The sequence below is a fragment of the Lytechinus variegatus genome, chromosome 14 (assembly GCF_018143015.1).
Source record: "Lytechinus variegatus isolate NC3 chromosome 14, Lvar_3.0, whole genome shotgun sequence".
In the NCBI taxonomy this organism is placed as follows: domain Eukaryota; kingdom Metazoa; phylum Echinodermata; class Echinoidea; order Temnopleuroida; family Toxopneustidae; genus Lytechinus; species Lytechinus variegatus.
Window position 1 is genome coordinate 6,670,217 of NC_054753.1, and position 22,967 is coordinate 6,693,183.

The 22,967-nt window shown below is 38.4% G+C and overlaps 1 protein-coding gene across 1 annotated transcript; it reads right to left on the reverse strand.

The window, feature by feature from the left end:
* Positions 1-1,786: 1,786 nt before the first annotated feature.
* On the reverse strand, positions 1,787-8,759 carry LOC121427904 (NFX1-type zinc finger-containing protein 1-like). The gene is made up of 3 exons (XM_041624479.1): positions 4,535-8,759; positions 2,961-3,069; positions 1,787-2,602 (listed from the first exon to the last, which is right to left on the reverse strand). Exons 1-3 carry the CDS (start codon positions 8,719-8,721, stop codon positions 1,787-1,789), a joined length of 5,112 nt encoding a protein of 1,703 aa, XP_041480413.1. The 5' UTR covers positions 8,722-8,759.
* Between the last annotated feature and the right edge of the window lie 14,208 nt (positions 8,760-22,967).

The window sequence follows — 22,967 nt, forward strand, 5'->3', positions numbered from 1 at the left end:
TAAGTTAACTCTGCTGTTATTTCATCTATTCATATACTTACAATTTGTTTATGTTATGACCAACGAAACTGAACTGCATTATATATACAAGTAGTTATACAAATTCATTAATGTAGTATTCAAATTATATAAGTTAACTCTACTGTTATTATTTTCATCTATTCATACTTACAATTTGTTTATGTTATGAGCAACGAAACTGAACTGCATTATACATGTATATACATGTAGTTATACAAACTCATTAATGTAGTATTCAAATTGAATAAGTTAACTCTACTGTTATTATTTTCATCTATTCATACTTACAATTTGTTTATGTTATGAGCAACGAAAATGAACTGCATTATATATACATGTTGTTATACAAATTCATTAATGTATTATTGAATAAGTTAACTCTACAGTTATTTCATCTATTCATACTTACAATTTGTTCATGTTATGAGCAACGAAACTGAACTGCATTATATATACATGTAGATATACAAGTTCATTAATGTAGCATTCAAATTAAATAAGTTAACTCTACTGTTATTTCATCTTTTCATACTTGCAATTTGTTTATGTTATGAGCAACGAAACTGAACTGCATTATATATACATGTAGTTATACAAATTCATTCATGTATTATTAAATAAGTTAACTCTACTATTCTTTCATCTATTCATACTTGCAATTTGTTTATGTTATGAGCAACGAAACTGAACTACATTATATATACATGTAGTTATACAATTCATTCATGTATTATTATATAAGTTAACTCTACTGTTCTTTCATCTTTTCATACTTACAATTTGTTAATATTATGAGCAACGAAACTGAACGGCATTATATATACATGTAGTTGAAAAATTCTTTAATGTATTATTCAAATTAAATAAGTTAACTCTACTGTTCTTTCATCTTTTCATATATACTTACAATTTGTTTATGTTATGAGCAACGAAACTGAACTACATTAGATATACACGTAGTTATACAAATTCATTAATGTATTATTCAAATTAAATAAGTTAACTTTACAGTTATTTTATATATTTTGGTTATTAAAGTGGAAATACATAGATTCACTTGTAAGTCATACTGTCTGTCTCTCTATAATACAAGCTTCAAGGAATATGAAAATGAAGGGATGTGAACATTTGCTTTTCACATTAGGAAGAAATGGTATCCAGGATTTTCCCCCGAAGTTAAACTTAGTCGAAAGGCATCAAATTGTACTCAGATTAACTTAATGCCTTACCTACAAACTTTATGGAATATGAAAACAAACAAAGGTTAAGAATGACTGGTATTTGTCAAAAAAAATTGAAGGAAAATTTATACTAGTCAAATAGGCTTATCTGATACCTAATCTTTGGTTTAGTATGTAATGTTGATACCGCAAAATGGTCACATTTTGTTTATCATGTTTATTGTGAAATTTGACCTTGGTCCAGTGACTTGAAATTCCACGCACCCCTGTGTCGAGATACGATAATGATATTTAAGTTTTATCGAAAAAGGACTGAACACTTTGAAAATTATCTTGAACATTCAAAATCCCAACCTTTTGTTAATGCTTTTGTTAATACATCAATATGGTCGAAGTTAATTGACCCCATTAACCCTTAATATTACCTGAAATTCATATCAAATAATTCTGGCCAGTTGGTTATTCTTCTCCCGAGGTGTCATGAAATTGATCTTTACGTGCATTTCCTGTGCAACCACCCGATGCACCCGCATTTCCTGAGCCATCACCCCATGCATCTACCGCCGTCTGTTCTTCCTCTTATGTCATGTATGTCTTCGTCTTCGTCTCCTATTCCGCAGCTGGCCATGCTGAACAACTAGATTCTCCCCTGGAAAAACTGCACGGGTCTCTGTCCGCGTTTCCCTGATGCAGTCTATACATTTGTTCATCGTATCCAGTTGACGGTCCGGGAGAGGATGTCCTTCCGGGCATGTTGACCACATGGAAACATCTAAGGAGAGAGGCGGGTTGCGTTCGAGAGCCGGGTTGCGTTCGAGAGCCGGTGGTTTGATACTGGTAAGACTGATGTCATTTTTCTTGGAGATGAAGTCGAGTAAGGAATTAACCTTGGTCATACTCCTTCCTGTCTCAAGTTCAGATAAAAGTCTGGGTACGCCGATTGGTTTATCGCTCGGTAATGTCTTCAATACTTTGGTCAAGTTGCACATGATCTTGATCCGATTCGTCTCATTGCAGATATCTCCAGCCCGCTGGTCTAGGGGTTCATGCTGTGATAACTTCGTACAACTATCGGCCAGTTTGTCTGTCGATATCTTTAATAGTTCACGAAGCTTGTCAAGATAAAGTTTGTTAACCATCGTCTTTGCACCCGGAAGCGGTACCCTTCTGACATGTCTGAACATGGACTTTGACGTGGGTTTGGAGGGTGACATTGATTGAATGGTTTCTCTTGCTGACTTGATTGCCAAGGTGACTTGACTAAGGAAGTATTTGTCCTCATCGGAAGCATGTTTAAGTTTTTCCACGATCATAGGCTTAATTTTTGAAGACTTTTTAAGGAGGTTACCATAGCGACGACTCAGTTGAATGGGCTTTTCGCAACTTGGGCATGCTTTTACCTTGAAAGGGAAATTATAGAAGAAAAGAGTTCTTGATAAATAATGTAACTCACAATATCAAGGTCCCTTTGCTTGCTCCAGATAAATCAACTTTGAAATTTAAATTTTCTAAGGACTTTATAATTAGTATCATTAGTATTATATTCGGCATAATCAAGCAAAAAAAATATGAAGAACAAACAGCAATAAGACAAAAAGAGTACGTCGCATGGATGGCGGGAGATTAAATAGGCTAAATCACTTTAACCCGAAGATCGTGACTGGTAAAGAGTAAACTACTTGATTGAGGCATTTATCTTTGATGGATTCAAAAGTCTCAAGAAAGTCAAAATAATGAATTACAAAAGAAATGTCTCACCGACAATTTAGTGAAGGTCTCTTCATCGTCGTTCTTATTGTCGAGTCCAAGGAAATTGTCCATCGCTTTAACCTCGAAGTAATGTCCACAATCTTCTAGCTGAATGTATCTGCAATATGAAAAATGCCAAAGGTTTAAACTGACAACTACATCCATATGCCATTGGTTCTTTTTTAATAGATCAGCCAGAATGTGTTACAAAAAGGACAAGAATGAATTATAAAACCACTATCATGTCAGAAGAGGATAGTTACATGGAATTATTTTAAGTATTTCTTGATTAGCTATTAGCTATGATGCCTATAATGATTATCATCATCATCATTATCATCATCATCGTCATCAACAACATTATCAAGGTTCCTTCCTCGAATGATATACGATAAACTAAACAAAACTAAATAGATCATGGTGTCGTTTCATAAAGCTGTTCTTAAGTTAAGAGCGACTTGAAGGTGATCCTTTCTTGCGCGCTGAATCATTGCCAATGGTGTGTACCATTTGCCGCAAGGAAGGATCACCAGTCGTTCTTAAAGTAGCTCTTAATGGTTACTTACAAACAGCTTTATGAAACACCCGCCAGGTTTGGAATGGCAATACGATAATTTCTATATATAACTTACTTACAATTGTCAACAAGGAAGAGTAGATTTAGCAAAGGTATTTTGAATGAATTTGGCATAAGAGTCATTGAGAGTGGCCTTATCATGCTGATGGACAATTCTTATTGATTGATCAAGTTTAAACTGTTATTCGTTGTCGGGATTTTAAAAAATTACCCTTAAATATGATAGAAAATCTAAATCTCTACCCTTTTGACGTTTGTACTTATCCAATGTAAACTCCTCAAAAAAAGTTTGGAAATCTGAATTTGCTCAATAGAACCTCGGTTTTAGTGGATATTAATGTATGATTGATATCAATGTGTAGATAATTTGATTTTCTTCAAAATGGTACCCTACATGATATGATAATGGTTCACATGAAGGTGCAGTGCCTTGAAATGTAGGGCAAGGTCAAAATTCAAAAGTTGCAAAATGACACAATATTTAAAGTCATTGTTCTTTTTTCCGTGATGAGTGAGTTTATTTTGTTTTCATTCACTTTAACACCAATCAAACACACCCCTGCACAAGCAAACACATAACAAACAAACATGTGTAGGTATTTCAAACCACGACTCAAACATGTTATCTCACAGAACATCACTACATAACCACAACAAAAGATCAAAAATGAAGAAGCAGGGGCTTGATTTGAATGGATTTTCATATCTATTGACACAGAGACAAAATAATCACGTTCTTTATTGACCCTTCATGACTATTTCTGCTCGTTTTGCAGCTTTTCAATTCAGACCTCATCCAACGCTTTTGAATCCTACTCTTTTCGTGATGGCATGATCATAACAAGCATGGTATCATTTCAAAGAGAATTAAACGATCTCTTGAATGATATCAAAATAATGTGCATTGTGTAAGATTGGAAGAGGGGAGAAATTAATGGCGAAACTCAGGTTTCCAAACTTTTTTGAGGGGTTTATAAAAAACGACATCATGAATTTTTTTCTTCACCTTGCTGTCTGGATGTCTTCCGTTCCAAAGAAGCGAAGCTGCTCGTCCTCTTCGTCACAGATGCGGCATTTATTAGGGCAGATCTCACCACAAAGACCGATGCAGGGGTGACCACATTTTCGAGGCTTCGGGCAGGGCTCATCGCAAGGGGGTCTGTCACAAAACTCGAAGCACAGTTTCTTGCACTCGTAGTGGTCACATCTCCACTTACAACGATTCATGCATTCGTCAATACCCTCACAAGGGTCACTGCACAGACGATTACACTGCAAGTGGCGACAACGCCGACTGCATTTTTTCTTACAAGAAAGGCATGGTGCACCACACTTGAGGTTACATTCGTGGCCGCAAACCAGTTTCTTTTTGCATTTCTCGTTGCAGGGAAGATGGTAAAGGCCCTGTGAGCAACCTCCACATGTTCCTTTGCACGGGTGTCCACATTCCAGTAACCCACCACAAGGGACGTAACATGCATCACTTTCATCGCAGCATTTCACGATTACCTTATGACCACAAGGCCAGTCATGTCTGGCGATAAGTTCGTGGCAGTTCTTTGTACAAGGTTTCGCACACATTTCTTTGCAATTGTGGCCACATGGAAGCTCCTTTTCACACATTTCTTTGCACTTAACTGTTTCAACATCAGTCGAACACATTATGTAAAATTTGTGACCACAATGCAGTTTCTTCTTTACTATCTTTGAACATTTGACGTTACTGCTGCATTCATCGATGATTTCATGTCCACATGGAAGCATTTTTCGGGTAATTTCAGTACACCTGATGCTATCAGTATTTGTAGAACAGAGAAGCGTGTGTGTATGAAAACAAGACAGGGTTTTCTCAACCTTTTCCTTGCAAATGATGCTCTGCAGGTCTGTATGGCACTTTGCTTCACAGATGTGGCCGCATTTCAAAACTCTCTTGACTATTTCATCACACCTGCCGGTTCCACTGCACTCCTCTGTCTTTCTATGACCACATTGAAGTTCCTTGATGGTAATTTCCTTACATTCCCTCTCAAGTCCATCAGTTGATGCGTGGCATGGAAGATTACGGACGTGTGAACAGCTCAGGGTTTTCTCAACCCTTACTTGACAATCGATTGACTGAATATCTGTATCGCATTCTGTTGTGCATTCATGGTGACAGGGCAGTTCTTTCTGTATCATGACTGAACAGGAGAGAGGACAAGGATCTGAGCAGAGTCTTGGACATTCATGACTTCTCTTACATATTACGTTGGAGCAAGGAGCTTTGCATTTGTATTTGAGGTGGTTTCTATCAGTCGGGTGACATTTCATACGGCAAACATGTCCGCATCTCAATCTAGCTTCACAGTCTCTGTTACATCCCCCTTCAGGTACTTTCTTGAAGTCACCATCAGTTTTCACCTGTGTTGTCACGTCAGGGTGATTGGTGCATTTCAGTATCAGAGAATCACCAATAGAGCCCCATGATTCCAGATCAGTTACGATCCCCTTCCATAGTTCACTCTTTTCTGCGTAGAGTGTAAAGTTTCCAATACAAAAGAGCCCCACCTTTGCTCTTGACAAGGAGACACACACACGATTTGAAATACCCAAGAATCCTATGTTTCCATGGTTATTGCTCCTTACATATGACAGAAGAATGATATCGTTTTCTTCTCCCTGATAGTTGTCTACCGTGGTGACATGTACTCCTGCACATAGGGGATCATTCATCATTTGCTTGATTTTCAGCAGCTGACCTGTGTAAGGAGTTAGAATTGTAATCTGACCGGGCTGATACCCCTGCCTCAGAAAGTAGCAACACAATTCTACTATGAATCTGGCTTCATGGAGATTGTAGTGACTCTGGGTATCTTCCATTTCATCTTCTGGTTCTGCGTGGTCGAGAAAGAAGACTTTCTTCTGTACTCCTTTCACACTTTCGTACGTCTTCACAGTTTCATGATCTTGAAGGTTGTTGTAGAAGTTTCTTTTCATGAGTTCCGACATCTCCATACGCATCCTATGCTGGATCTCCAGCTGAGAATAAGGAAACCCATTGTTGATCAATCTCTCAAACAATGAAACATCCAGATGATACTTCTTTGCCAAGAGGAACACGTTTGGTTTCGGCCGAAGTTGTTGATGATCTCCAATAAGAATAAGCTGCTGGCATGATGCATTCAATGACGTTATGATGTGTCCTTCAAGTACCTCAGCTGCTTCTTCTACTATTACGATCTTTGGACGGACTCTTTGTAAAACTTGCTGATGTTTTGCTGCTCCAGTTGTAGTCATGCCTATTAGAGTTGCCTCCCGAAGGGCATGGTATTTATCGATGTCTTTTGCCTCATCTAGCTGAACACAAAGTTGCTTGAATCCCGTTTCAAAATCCGATAATCTCGTGTTCATATCTTCAAGGTAGTTTTTCACCCATATATGGTAGAGAGCCCATCGATCATTTGGATGCAAAGTCCAAACATCCTTTGACATAATTGACTGAAGTTCATGGAGTTCGATGACATCTTTAACGGAGAGTTTCTTCTCGATGTAACACCTTAAGTCATACTCGTCCTCTTTTATCAGATTATTCAAGTCGAGTCCCAAGAGAGAGTTGTCTTCGTACTCATCTTCTTCGGAAGTTTCATCACTGGATTCGCCCTCTTCGTCAGAGCCGTCATCAATCATTCTGTCAAATTCAATAGCATTTCGTTCATATTCTACCTCGACTGTTGTTCCATTGTTGACAGAATCCTGCTTCGTAACTTTCTCTTTTTCTTTTTCCTGTTGGTAATCTTCCAGTTTTTGCTGGTTCCAATCTCTGTCTTGCTGAGATTCACAGAGAAGCCACTTTACGAGCCAAGAAGGTAACCTTTTAAGATCGGCATGACGCATGAGGCTTTCATAGTGTTGCTGCGACATAAAAGGTCCCAACTCGTGCTCGTTAATGATCCCGAATTGGGCACTATCTATCCTTGCTTGTGTCCGTGCGATGCGCTTCTTCATACCATCAAGTTCTGTCTTGATGTTTAGTACTCGTTGCTGAACGTAATCTTCATTATTTGCACCCCTTCGCGTACGAACAAGACGAGAAAGGTTAAAGTCCTCCAACTGTTGACTCTTACTGCGGCTTCCAACTCTCACGATTCCAGTCCTTTGAAATTTTATGATCCCCTCCAGAAACTGATCCAATGCATGGTTTGTGAAGCACACAAGTAATATTGGTCGAGGATTTTCTTCACTTGACCAGATGCATCTGTTTAGAAGGAGGGTCCTTACGATCTTTAAGCCAATGTATGTCTTCCCAGTCCCCGGTGGACCCTGTATGATGGAGACTTCTTTTGTAAGAGCTGTCTTAACAGCCTCATATTGTGATTGGTCCAACTGTACTTCTTCAATATCGGGCCAAGCACTATTGTCAAGCACTCTAACTGAGCATTTTCGTGTCTGTTTCAAGAGCGGGGAGATATCGATTACACCAGGATCGATGGGTGATTCATCATCAGCATCAGCAGCAGCAGCTGGAGCAATCGAATCTTCTTCAAGATACTTAGGTGGCATGACCTCAGATGACAGATTCAAAATGTATCTTGAAAATGGCAAACACGATGTAGAGATTCGTTGGAGACCAAGGAGAACTGGGCGATACGCTTCAAAGAAGATAGATGACTCTGCCACCACTAACATCTTATTCAGTAAACAAGATGCATTCTCTCGGTCTACCAATGATACAGCTACCCGTCCCTCCTCCAGACCTTCAATGTCTCTCTGTGCGACTGTAGCAAATATGAACGATTTGAAGTCATCCGTGGAGAGCATGAGCAATGATCCATACATGAGTCGCTTTGATGAATTCCAGTTAACATGGGGTAAGTTTTTGAAAGACAAGTAATGTGAAATTCCAAAGTTATCATGGTTAGAGTGTGTGTAGTAAACTTCCTCGTAGATTCGTATATCCTGAGGCCTGGCCCTTCCACTTGGGTTATTCTTCTTGAAAGTTACGTACTCTGATATCCCGTTGCGCAGGGGATAGATAAAGTCTTCTTTGAGGAGTCTGAACTGAACATCTAGGTAGTGGTGTGCATCAATATACACCCCTCTTGTCAAATGAGGACGAAGAAACGGCTGGTATCCAGTTTGGATTTCCTCTACCTTAGGGAGAATCTCCAAATAGCGGAAATCATCTGGGGGTGGGTTTTTAGAAACGCGGTCCATCTGTCTTTGTCTCTCAATCTCCTTCTCAATATCCTCAATGTGACAACGCAATGATTTTATCGACTCCATAAGCTCATTACGTATTTTTGATACTAAGTTCGACATGAGCGTGACAGGAATTTTGAGATCCGAAGCACGACTCGGCAAACTTTGTGTGGTTGAGAGGAAGACGGTGGAGATATTCCTCAACATGGTGGATCGTCTTTCACAGATTTCTTCACCAGAACGCCTCATTTTAGTCAGAAACGTGCGTAAATGCCGACAAAACAGCTTGGATTTCAGGGTCACTGTCAGGAGCATGATCACTGTTTGATCGGTACCTAGAGCTCCACAAGTGAACGCTATAACCTTCCAGAAAAGACGCTGTCGTAGTTCATCCATCGGGTCTTCATCCAGGTCATATTGCAGGCGCCTTTTAAGGGACCCAAGTTCTGTAGCAGCCTCAGAAGGTTCTTTGTGAAGTATTTCGAGTAGAAATTTGGAACTTAGAGGTGCGGAGCTGACTCCTTGACTCTTCGAGTATTTGCCACCTCTTATAGATCTAGTTCCAGCAAATTCCATTAAGCTGCCTCTCTGACTCTGACCTCTCCCCCTTCGTTCGTTTAGCTGCCCGACGTCATGGCGCTGGTGAAATTGGCCTGTTTTGTTACCGTTTCTGCCGACTGATGGGTTTCTTTCCCCTCTAATCTCTAGGTCTTTAGCAGTTGTATCTCTCCATTTCCCTTCTATATCTCTTCCTCCCCTACTTGCAAAGCGACCTTCCTTGAACTTGTGAGTCCCTCTCTCCTTTCCGTGACCTTCCTTGAATCTCCTCCTACCTTCTCTATCACAAGGTCCCTCATTCTCGTCAGTTCGATCTGATCTCCTCCAACCTGATTCTCTATCACGAGGTCCCTCATTCGTCATGTTTGTTTCAGTTCGATTTGATCTCCTCCAACATTCTCTATCTCGACTTCCGACATTTGTTTCAGTTCGATCTGATCTCCTGTAACCTGATTCTCTATCACGAGGTCCCTCATTTGTCATGTTTGTGTCAGTTCGATCTGATCTCCTCCAATCTGATTTTCTATCACGAGGTCCCTCATTTGTCATGTTTGTGTCAGTTCGATCTGATCTCCTCCAATCTGATCCTCTATCACGAGGTCCCTCATTTGTCATGTTTGTGTCAGTTCGATCTGATCTCCTCCAATCTGATCCTCTATCACGAGGTCCCTCATTTGTCATGTTTGTGTCAGTTCTATTTGATTTCCTCCAACATTCTCTATCACGACTTTCCTCATTTGCGTCAATTCGATTTGTTCTCCAATCTTCTCTATCACGAGGTCCCTCATTTGCATCAGTTCGATCTGATCTCTTCCAACCTCCTCTATCTGTGTCAGATCGATCTGATTTCCAAACTCCCGCCCTTATTCCAGGTCTTTCCGATCTCTTATACCCACCATCAGGGTTCCCCACCCTTATATCCGGTCTTCCCCATTCCCCTCTATCCCGACTTCTTTCTCTTGAGCTTTCTGCCCCCCTGACGCCTGTGGCATGATCTTTCTCCGTTTCGACCTTTAGACTGTAAATGACATCTCTACCTTTCCCCTCTCCCTTGGACGGTCGACGAGCACAGTGCCCAGTTTTCTCTTCCTCACTCGACATCGAGATCTACGGAGAGAATATGAAACATAAAGTTATGTGAAATAGCATAGAGCTAATGCATTTGATTCTCGTCAAAGCACAGTTGTTTACCAAATGGTCTATGATAAATAAGTTCATTTATGGAGTGGTGCAGAAAAAATATCCACAAACATGACGATAGCTCGTAAGTGCATTGCACTGTCTTCTACCAAAGCTAGCGAGCATTGTAATGTAATTTTGCTATGACCAGGCTCCAGATAAAGGTAACACATATCAAAGCTGCTGTAAGCTTGAAAACCTCACCGAAAAGCAAAACAACCACTCTGTGTTTTATGGGGAAAATATGCATCTTTGATTTTGATTTCAAATGACAAACGTACTATCAAGCTTCGTCAGCCATGCCACTCATATAACCAGCGCGTACCTTATCACCGACTCGGTGATAAGGTACGCGCTGGTTATATGAGTCATAGTCCTCCTGAGAAGATTATATTCAAATGGATATCGGCATTATGTCCAACGGTTTTTAACTTGAATCAGTCGAGCTTCCATGAGTCGAAAAATCGCCCAGAGTCGAAGCAATCTATATTTACCGGATTACTTGTGTTATAAATCTTTTCTTGGTCGAATTTCTCCGAAGCAGAACACATTTCTGCATGTGGTTCCTAACACGATTGAAAATGAATGGTTGTAAGCCACGATAAAAAGAAAACATTTAAACACCTAGTAGAAAAGGTTACACTTCGTAATCCGAAGGTTCGTAATTCCGAAGGTTCTTTATTCTGAAGGTTCGTAATTCCGAAGCACGTATATTGCCTATACCTCAATGTTCGTTAATCCGAAAACGTAAAAGGGTTCGTTAATCCGAACATTTGTAGCGTTATTCCGAAGGTTCGATAATCCGAAAACGAAATAAGGTTCGTTGTTCTGAAGGTTCGTTCGTCCGAAAATGAAATACGGTTAGTTAATCATTTGGTTTTCGGACTAACGAACCTTCGGAATTACGAACCTCATTTCTTTTCCGGATTAAGTGTTTTTAACAAGAAGAGCACGAATCGGAATTTAATATACCAACAGTTTTCATTTAATAGCAAGGATATTACGAACAATTTTATACTGTAAATATGTAAGTTTTCTTGATAAAAACATTTAAGATGAATCATATAATTTTTTTCCCAAGTAACAATTGGTTTTGAAACAATGTTCGTCCATTGTTTTGTGAAATACACACTAAGGGATTGTGCAAGAAAGGTACAACTTTGCGGGAAAAGGTGCAGGGCGAGTATTTGAGCAGAGTTGCACCTTTCACTCGCCAGCGCGCCTGTGCAGGCCTGCGGCCGGTGGCTGGGGTGAAAGTTTGAACCTCGCCTTTAGTCTAGATTACTGTCATACTTTACCCTTATCAAAATGCTCGCAAAGTTGAACCTGCTCGGAAATGAAAAAAAAAATGATTTTCTTGTTTGTGTGCGTGTATAAGAATGTGCGTCTTACATACGGGTAATAGCAATATAAACTATATTTTTACTTGCGAAATGCTCCAAAATAGAGTTGGAATCACTGACTCTGAAAACGTTTCAAGCTGGATCCGTGACTGTGCTAAGTTTATCTTTGCACCCCCGGGGGGGGGGCACTCAGTATATAATGCATAGTGGGTATGTGCCGCAGGGGCGTAGATAGCGGGGGGGATGGGGGGGATGCATCCCCCCAGAATTTTAGGTGGGGGGGATGGTGTGTACAATCATCCCCCCAGGTTTCTGTGGGGGAAGAAGCAAAACTATACAGTAATAAAGCAATGAATGCTAGTTAAAATCAATCAATAATAATAGCAGTAATAATCATAACGTACAGCAATGACAAACATGATCAAAATTGGACTTTTATTCAGAGTCAATCATCTTATATGCATTTACAACTTGCAAGTTTTAAGTAATAACAACTGTCTTGCGTCGTCATATACATTTAAGGATCGTTATTCAGAGTTTCACCAAGTACATTTCCTTATAATAATTATGTATTTGCAATGGAGATAAGTTCAAAATATTTCATTACAGATTTAAGAAAGTGTCGCTTAATCACTCCCTTTCAGAGCAATTGCTTTCATAACACATTAACACTGTTCAAACGAATTAATAAGAAATTACCTATACACATACACTGACCCTTTTCCCTGCTGGCCATGTCCTCAACCCCTATTACTTTGCAAAGGAAAGGTGAAAATTTTCAGTCTCTAATGAGCGAATTAGTAAATGAATGATTTTGGAATGAAATAATCCTTTACTGTTAAGGACTGTTTTGCATAACTATATTGGGTGAAAATAAACGTCTTCCAGTTTCAAGAAGAAGTAAGTCGAGGCGCAATGTATTTTGGAATTACTTATACCAGTGATTTCTGTACGTGCGCAGTCTTCTAGGTTTGAAGGTTATAAACTGTTACATTTCCTTACCTATGTTTTTATCATAATCATCATAACAAGGTACATAATAAGAAATGAATCGAAATTATAACAAGTTACTATCTATACAGTTTACTTCCGACAACCCGGTGAGGTTTATTTCATTTCCATACTTAATTCAATCAAGCCTTTGTAATCATTGTAGTTTTAAACAGAGAGTGTGCTTATCATTTTAGTGTCCGCATATCTGCAAGTGGATAAGGAATATAATGTTGAGCTTTTTTTTATTTTACCCCTATTACTATAATTGTAATTGATATTTTTTTTAGTTATTTGGCTGTTTATTTGTTTATTCCTTTAGTTGTTTATTCATTCGTTTGATCATTAACAATATCGCTACTTTTAAAAGAGTATACTACTATACTAGCAAAATAAGGAATTATTCCAGATCATGTCTAGCAGGACTGTCATGACCAAGATGATAACTAGACATCCGACAAATGACATTTCTCTTATGATCATCTTTACTCATTGTCATTAATCAAACAAAAGATTACTGCCATGAAAAATGTGCAAGGAAGTTTGTCTATTACTGGATGCCCTGTTTATTGCTGAAAGCAAAGTGATTAAAAGACACACGAGATAATCCATGAGGCAGAACGTGTTATTTTGTTATCTTCAACTCGTCTGCTTTGGCCCATGATATTTTGTTTTTATCGAGTACGTTATCTCCTTTATTCTTTATATTTATATATTAATTATATATATATATATATATATATATATATATATATATATATATATATATATATATATATATATATATATATATATATATAAAGTATGACCCAGCTAGGGATCATCCCCCCAGGTCTAAGGACCTGTCTACGCCACTGATGTGCCGCGGAGGGGACCCCCATTTTTACACTCAAATTTCCGTTCCAAGGCATAGCATTTTTGCCTTGTTGAGAAAAAAGAAGAGAGAAATCCGCTCCAAAGCTTCGCATATTTTTCGTTACGCCGCTCCGATCGCGTTGAATGAGCTGCAATTTTGGTGAAAAGCGGCCGCAGAGCTCTCCGGCGGAGGCCGCGCTAGCTGCATCATGCACGCATGACCGTTCCGTAGGGATGCATACGCGCTCACACGCTGGCGATCCGTTCCAAGGACCCCCGTTTTCACAAACATTTGTCGTTCCGAAGCCCGTTCCGAGGACTCTCCATCTTACGATAAGCCCGCTCCAAAGCCCCCGTTTTTTGTCTCGCCCGCGGCACACCCCCACCACTTTTTTGGTCGAGTGCCTCCCCCTCCCCCGGGCTTTGGACCTTTAAGTTTAACTTTGCACCTTAACTTTGCAGAGCAGATTTTAAAATGGGAGCATCTATAAATTTTAACTTATACCTTTCTTGATGCAAATATGCCCCTATTGGGCGGTGACATTCTGCACAGTAGGCCTATAGGTTCTAATTAAGGAAGAGTTCCAAATGTGCCCTACTAAAAGTGAAAATAAAAATATGAAGAAGGTTCAAAATAATGCGGATTTCATCAGCAGCAAATTTCTAAGATTCCCGTTCTGCGTATGTCTGCGGATCCTGTGGAATGAATTACGGATGGATACACGTCCCCCCTATCCCCTCTGGGATTTCCGCCCATGTTGGTTGAAGATGTCACATTCCCAATATCCTGTTTCTTGTGTTATTACTTGGAATCAAACTTGCTTTATTTTTTTTCATACCAGTGTGGATGATATGTCTCCCTTATAATGAAATAAGATGCAGCAAAGAATATCTAATGGACTAAATCAGTTGTCAATTCAACTGTTTTTGGTTCTTGAGGAAAAATATTGTCTAAACGTAATTCTAGATAATAAAATACAAAAGAACCAGTGGCGATATGACATCATCAGTTTGCTCATTGAATATTAATGAAGACATGCTTAAAACTGTTTCACCGGAGTAATGCTAATCTTTAAAATGCAATAACTTCGATATTCCTTGTTGGATTTTGAACAAATCTTTATTCTTTTGTTCGTCTGATATTTCTTTATCTGTTCAAACCATTTAACATTCGGTCCAGAGTTTAAGATCAGAATATCATAACATTTCTGCTCGCACTTCGCGCTCACATTTTTAATGTCAGAATATATCCAATTACCCATCACCGGTGTGTTGGCTCAGTTGGTAGAGCGTCCGTCTCACAACCGGGAGGTCGGGGGTTCAAACCCCGGCCGCGTCAGACCAAAAGACGTTAAAAGATGGGAGTTGCTGCTACCCTGTTTGGCGTTCAACAATTAAAAAGGGATAGAGCCTCGTCGATCTGGCGCTGCACGGTGGCTGCCGGGCCCACAATCAATTGGGCAAAGCAAATTTTCGGAGTATTTCATTTCATGTCTATTTCGAACAATAAATTATGGATTTTCATTTTCATTTTTTCATTTTCATTTACAAAATATCAATAGGTCTGAAATTGTTTCCGCTGGCGCTTTGCGCTCGCATCGATAATTGTATAGTTATATACCTATCCTCTTCATGATTAGAAAAGTGCTTAGAATGTCTCGTTTTTTCTGAAATCTCAATTTGTTTCCGCTCGTGCTTCGTGCTCGAATCAATTGAATAATTATATACCTTTCCCCCGCTTCGCGCTCGCATCAATCGTATATCCTCTTTATGATTAGAAAAGTGCTTAGAATGACTCGTTTTTAGGTCTGAAATATTATTTTTATTTCTGCTCCGCGCTCGCATCAGTTGTATATCCTTTTATTATAAGAAAAGTGCTTAAGATGTCCCGTTTTTAGGTCTCAAATCCCAATTTTGTTTCCGCTCGCACTTTGCGCTCGCATCAATATTTGTATCTATATACCTATCCTCTTCATGATTAGAATCGAATGTTTCGTTTTTTTTGTCGGAAATCTCAATTTTGTTTCCGCTCGTGCTTCGCGCTTGCATCAATTGAATAATTATATACCTATCCCTTGCTTCCCGCTCGCATCAATTGCATATCCTCTTTATATTAGAAAAGTGCTTAGAATGTCTCGTTTTTAGGTCTAAAATCTAATTTTTATTTCCGCTCGCGCTTCGCGCTCGCATGAATTGTATATCCTTTTTATTATAAGAAAAGTGCTTAAGATGTCCCGTTTTTAGGTCTGAAGTCCGAATTTTGTTCCCGCTCGCGCTTCACACTCGCATCAATTGCATATTTATATACCTATCCTGTTCATGATTACAAAAAGTGCTTTATGTCCAGTATTTAGGTCGGAATGTCAAATTTTTCATCTCGCGCTTCGCGCATTATTTCATTGTTGATATATGTATCGTCTTAATGGGTAACTGCAAACATTACTTATAACACGTCGTTTTCGATCAGGCCAGATAGTATTTAAAAAATATCTGCTCGTGCTGATCACGTTCGCAGTTATTTTTTGTTACATACGCATCTTGTTCAGGACCACAAACATTGCTCAAAATGTTCAATTTTCAGGACAAAATACATGAAATTACCCCACCCCCCCCCAAAAAAAAAAACGGCTCGCGCTTCGCACACGAATTATCTAATTATATATCTATATTCTTTTATAAGAAGAAAGCAAAGTGACTGTCATTGTCAGGAAAGAAATTAAGTTATAGAATGTTTCAGTTAAAGTTTATAACATGTGTTAAACATTTTTTTTTTACTTCATCCAGGTTAGGGAAGGCTTATAGACAAGCAGGTACATGAGTTATAAATACATGTACTTTAAAAGCAAGCATTGGAAATGCTTGATAACCCCTCCCCCCCCCCCTTCTTAAGAGTACAGGTGTACCAGGTTTATGTCATATTTTATACAGGTGTTAGAAATATTTCTTATTAGGCGAAGCATTTTCATACAGGTGTTGTAAATAACCAAAAGTGATTTAGCATTGATGAGTGTAGATGTATAGATACACAGGAAGTGTCTTTTATTAATAATAATGTGTTGCTTTATGCACTCATCTGTTATTGAAATCCTTTGAATTACTTTATAGAAATTTTACAGTCAGACCTAGTAACGGTAGGGTATATTAGGAGGTTAATTCAGTAATTCTGAGGGAGAACCACCTAAGCTAGAATAGACTACAGATGTTCGTGTAGGCGGGACTATACGTCGGTGACGAGATAACGACCCCAGCTGCCGCCGGTTCTCCACCGACATGATTGGTCAAAACTCATGTCATCATTGGGGGCTCGAACTCGTCCACTGATTCGTTGAAGCCACATCTCTCTTATCTGGGGGCTACTCGTCGAGGGGTAACACAGTCTGCAGAGGCCGAGGCCGAGTGGAAGAGACATCGCAAGCTGCGGAGGCCAGGAACTGGACCGACCACCAGGGCCGAGTGGGGCATGTCAGACCAGATATAGGATGATGGGGGCTCACATCAACGATTACCCTTATTTAAGTTATATTTTGTTATCCATAATCCACATCTATGTGTATTTTCTTGAACAATCATTGTCAAAGAAACCAAAAGAAATATTGATTACATCTTTCATAACTGTAATCCACAGTTTTTACGTATTCCTTATTTGGTGTCAAGCAGCAGTAGATAAATAATTAAAAAGTCACTTCCCACGTGACAAATATGTGTGTGTGTGTAATTATGGAGAGCTTAATTGTGTCACCCCCCCCCCACCTTTGAGGAGAGATTTCAGCAGCCCCACTGAAAAAAATCGTTCCCAGGTCCCTGCACCAATTGGCGTTAATAGAGGACCACAACCTGAGATATTAAAATTACACCCTAGAGATTGAACATAACACCAAAGAGTGTAAATGTAACAACCAAAGGTTTTGTAATAACACATATAGGTGTTAAACTAACACCACCAATGTAACACCGGTGTAAAATAACTGGTGTGGTCCTCTATGTACACCGGTTAACACCACAGTTTTTGCTGTGCACGATCCGAAGAAGGTCGTTTGAACTCAATGTGGTGGTTTAATGTTTAATATTTAGTGAGATAAGCCTCAAAAGGTTCTTTGTGAAGTATATATATATATATATATATATATTATACTTATATAATCTTTTTTATATATATTTAAATATTTACATATATACATAAGCTCGCCCTTTGCTCTCCCATCATTTCTTTTATGAGATGATGTCCCGTCATTTAGCTTCTACGTCATGTTTTTATCATTAATTCAATGAGACGTGTTGCTGATATACATCCAGTATTTACTATTATTAGTAACAAAGTGTGTTAGTTTAATGCAATGTTTTGTTTTTCTTTTAAAGAATCGTCAGTTGGATTGCGAAAATGGGTCACCTCTAGCCCAGCCTCTTTACATGTCTTATACTCTTTGAATTGGAGCCAATGTCGGTGGGAATTCCCACATTCATCGAATAGCAAACAGTGTTATGATTCTTTAGACGAACAGTCCTACTTGAATGAGTTCCTGTTATATCATTGACCCTGGGCTATGACAATTTGGTCTACCGTGCAGAAAAACATGTTTGATGAATGAAAAACATGATAGAGCGCGATTGCGAGACTAATAACATAGCTACTTTTCACTTGTCTATGATAATGACATGCATTGTTGCTATTTCTTTTATGTGAATCAACATAATGACAAAAACGTAAATAAATTGAAAGAAATGTTTCAATGGCTCAGGGTGTGCACCGTATACCAGTAAGTATTGTTCATGTTTTGCCCCAAATATATTTGATTTACAATATAATATATACGATTGATTCTATTCCCTTTACGAACCCAGATTCGAGAAAATTAGGCTACTAGATCTTTTCCCATATGCGCGTACGGGCGCGTACGGCACCAAGGGCCGTTTCATAAAGCAGCTCGGCTTTAAGAACAAATGGTAAACCTTTCTTACCTGCTAAGTAATCATCATTGAACATTTAATGGGGAAATTCACTTACCATAAGAAAGGATCACCAGCCGTTCTTAAAGTCGCTCTTTATTTACGAACAGCTTTATGAAACTCCCCTGGTCGAATACAAGCATTGTATTCAAGTGCGAGTTTCTTTCTTTTTTTTTTACTAGCGTGGAGTTCACCCTGCTGTAATGTACACACAACGAAAGGGTGGTGTTTTTTTGACAAAATAGCTGAAATGTATCAACAGTTTAAGAACCTTAGCGATGTAGACAAATTCATATTTATAATGAAACTTGATAATGAAAACATAATTGATAATTTTTGTGAGTTCTTCAAAGCGATTATAAATAAAAAGGGTGAGTTTTAACATTAAGTACATTTTTCTTTTTAAATTTCATTCAGGCTATCTGAAATCCACCAAAGCCACCTTTACCAAAGACACATCTCTAACGTTATACATTTATTTACTTCCTGATTTGTATTCGATAATCAGATAACTTATGTATATTGCATTGTGCTACACCGACACCTTCTTTATGTCAAATTTCAATTCGTCATTTCTCTTTGTATATAGATGTATATCTTTATAATAATTGGAAATCTATGTATTGATGTATTACTGATTTATACGACATACAGTTATGAATGTTTTAATTCATGTTATCATTGTATGTTTTAAAACAAAATATTCATGCCATATGAATGAAGTTTGTTAATAAATAAAAATTCCATACCATCAGGTGCGTATCCAAGAATTTGAAAACCGGGGAGCCCGACCTAATTTTAGGCCTGATCTGAAAATTTCCGACCCTAAACTTGACTTTCTGAGCACTTTTGTAACCATGAACATGATAGGTATCAAAATAATTTATTTTATTTCAGCATTTTCCAACAGAAATTATTAATAAACATAATCTACAACATAAAAAGATAGTGATACATTTCTTTTTACAAAAATAAATACAAATAATAATTCATTGGCAAAAATGTATATAGATTTTAGTTTGCAATATTATAAGTTGTACATTATTGAGTAAAAAAAAATGCTGGAGACCGCTACCATAAGCAGTGCTTGACTAGGGTAGCGGCCTCAAACGTAATAACGAAATAATGAAAAAAAAAAAACGAAGTCAAATGATGCGAGTGTGTAATTAAGGCGAGTGTGAAGCGCGAGCTGAAAATTTTTGATATTCTGACCTAAAATTTGAACTGTCGCACATTTGGTAATTATGAACAGAATGGGTTAAAAAATATGCATCATTTTGATACGAGCGCCAACCTCATGGGTACCCCGGTCAAACATCAAATTGGAGCCCCAATGGTCGAATAAGTAAAACATCGATTCGGAACCCCTAAGTCGACCATCAACTTGCCCCCCAGTTTGAACAGCGATTCAGAGCACCCTTCCTCTTTTTTTCTTGTCTCTCTCTTTCCCCTTTTTGCTCTTTCTTTTCATCTTTCCCTACTTTTTCTCCCCCTATATATTAGTAATTTCAATAGAAAAGCATATTTCCTAAAAGTATCTGGTCAGTAAGACTGTAGTTAGATAGGAAACTTTTTGTCTACAATCTACAAGAAAAATCCAGTGAAACGTATGCCTGACATTATGTAATCTCTCGGCACCAACCACAACCACACAAATGCCTTATTTGCCAACTCTGAATTAGACTGGACAAAATAACATTCAGGTGTCCACAGCAATCATCAATGGCAATAAGATCACATTTTACCTCCTACATCCATATGCTGCTTTAGCACAGAGAAAGATAATGGTCGTAATTAGCATGATAGGGGCACACTGCGACCCTCCGTACCCCCTTTCCCCGGAAACTTTCGACACTTTTTTTCGAATCAAAGTGAGTGTGACCTCAAAGTGTGCATCAAGTCCTTCAATTCATTTTTTTTTTAATTTCTTCATTTTCTTACTCGTCCACTGCCCCCCCCCCCCCTCTCGACCCACTAGTCCAATGTGGCCACTATTATAGAGGGAAACTACCTCTCTAAATGTCTTGAACGAAACTTCAAGAATGCTAACGAGATACTCGCCTGTCAGTGACCGCTTCATCAAAACCAAGGAGAGTAGTCAGAAAAATGTTGATGAAACTTTCTCTCTGACGCCGAACTTCAAGACGTCAAGGCGCTGTCGCGACGTCGTGTTTCAGGATGAACGTCAAGGCGATGTCACGACGTCGTATTTCAAGAAAAAGGTCAAGGCGCTGTCATGACGTCGTGTTTCAAGATGAACGCCAGGGCGCTGTCACCACGTCGCGTTTCATCAAGAACGTCAAGTCGCCGTCAAACAGCAGTGCTGCTGTGATAACTTTGAAACAAAGTGAAACTCGCCTCATAAAGTGGCAACCGGCTCCAGGTGACAACCCTTTTCAGTGAAATAATATCCATGAATATTCAAGCAAACAATTATTAAGTACTAGTCTTGAAATTCGGTATCAGAGAGTGACTCTATCAATCGATTGAGTGGTCGTAATAAATAGTAAGGTGTTAGCGAGTCCCGGGTAGCGAGTGCAAATCTAAACAGAAGTGTTCAAAAATATACATTGGGGAATTCCACATCTTGTCGAATCCCCCAAACTTGAACTGGGCCAATGACACAAGATAATGATCATATTATGTATACAGTAAATGTTTATAAAGGGCTTGCCAGTCTAAAGTCGGGGTAATAATATTTTTGTCTTTCGGAAGCGCACGGAAACGTTAGATTGTTTGTAGATTTTTAGATTGTATATATTTTAGTTATATTGCTCTATAAATATCTAAATATTATTATTATTGTTAGGCCTGTAATAATTACTTTTATTGTTATCATCATCATCTACATCATTATTATTATTACTATTACTATTATTAGGCCAGCAGGACCATGATTGATGCTGCTGAGTAGGACCATCCTCCCGCAATTCACATATTTCATTCTATATGTATTGTTATTTTTTTAACGGAAATAAATTCAATTCAATTACAATTATCATCATCATCATTATTGTTATCTAGGGGCCATTCTCATGGGAGCAAAAATGAAAGTGAGGAAGACTCGGAGAAAAGGTGGAATAGGGAAAAAGGAAGTAGAAAAGAAAACTTATATCAATACTCTAGGTCATCATGGTCATAGGGTGATTCATTATTTTGAAGGTGATGTCGGTGAATTCATTCAATTACATGATGTTGGTTCTAGTGAATTGTTTGATAATTATCTTCCGCGGAAAATTATTTCGACTGACAAATAATGAAATACAATGACAAAGACCGGTACGTCGCGTTATATTGAATGATCATACCATGAATGTAAAATACAGGGTTACACTTTGTAATTCCGAAGGTTTTTTATTACGAAGGTTCGTAATTCCGAAACACGTAAATTGCCTAAACCTCGATGTTCGTTAATCCGAAAACGAAAAAGGGTTCGTTAATCCGAACATTTGTGGCGTAATTCCGAAGGTTCATTAATCCGAAAAGGAAATGAGGTTCGTAATTCCGAAGGTTCGTTAATCCGAAAACGAAATGAGGTTCGTAATTCCGAAGGTTCGTTTGTCCGAAAACGAAATGAACAACGAACGTCATTTCGTTTTCAGATAAACGAACCTTCGGAACAACGAACCTTATTTCGCTTTCGGATCAACGAACCTTCGGAACAACGAACCCTATTTCGCTTCCGGATCAACGAACCTTCGGAATATCCGAACCTTCGGAATTACGAATGTATACGGAAATACAGTGCGTATCAAAAAAAAAAAGTTTACACTTTGAAAAAGCCCTGGGAATTAAAAAAAATACACCATGTGGGTAATCTTTGTCACATGTAATCTTGGGTTTGGGTCTCATCTATCAAATGAAAGTAAACATTATGACAGAATGTTACCCTTGAGTGAGCACTATCCATATTTGTAACGCTCGCAGAAATATGTTTGCTTAGAAATGCTCGTTTTCACTCTGTGTCGAGGGGAAAGGGGCTAAATCAAACTTATCCTGTCAAACATTTCCCATACATTTCCCTTGCACTTTTAGTCAATTGAAATAAAACGGATACATTCAAGCATTTTGTAACAATTTTGCCACTCAAATCGAAATTTCAACACTTAGTAAGCACAACCTTTACCCTTTTTGTGCCAGCTTGATTCGAAGACAAAACTGAATCTGAACAAAAGTTTATATTAGACATCTCCAGCATTTTTTCACTAAGTTTTTATCATTTAAAGTGGGTTTACATTTCATTTTTAAATCAATACTTGTTTCTCCACACTTTTCCCAAGCTTGACAATGATTAACAAAATAAAAATCAAGCCTAAGCCATTTCATGTACATCACAGCTCAGTGTAAAGCAAATATAATTATGATGGCCTCGGTGTGTGGGGAAGTGGATGT

What these genes read in the sequence shown, in the direction of transcription:
- LOC121427904 (XM_041624479.1), bottom strand. Translation starts at nt 8,721, where the DNA reads ATGGACCGCGTTTCTAAAAACCCACCCCCAGATGATTTCCGCTATTTG. An exon ending in GAAGACATCCAGACAGCAAG is followed by an intron (nt 3,070 to 4,534) that starts GTGAAGAAAAAA and finishes TTCATATTGCAG; the next exon opens with ATACATTCAGCTAGAAGATT. An exon ending in AGACCTTCACTAAATTGTCG is followed by an intron (nt 2,603 to 2,960) that starts GTGAGACATTTC and finishes TTCCCTTTCAAG; the next exon opens with GTAAAAGCATGCCCAAGTTG.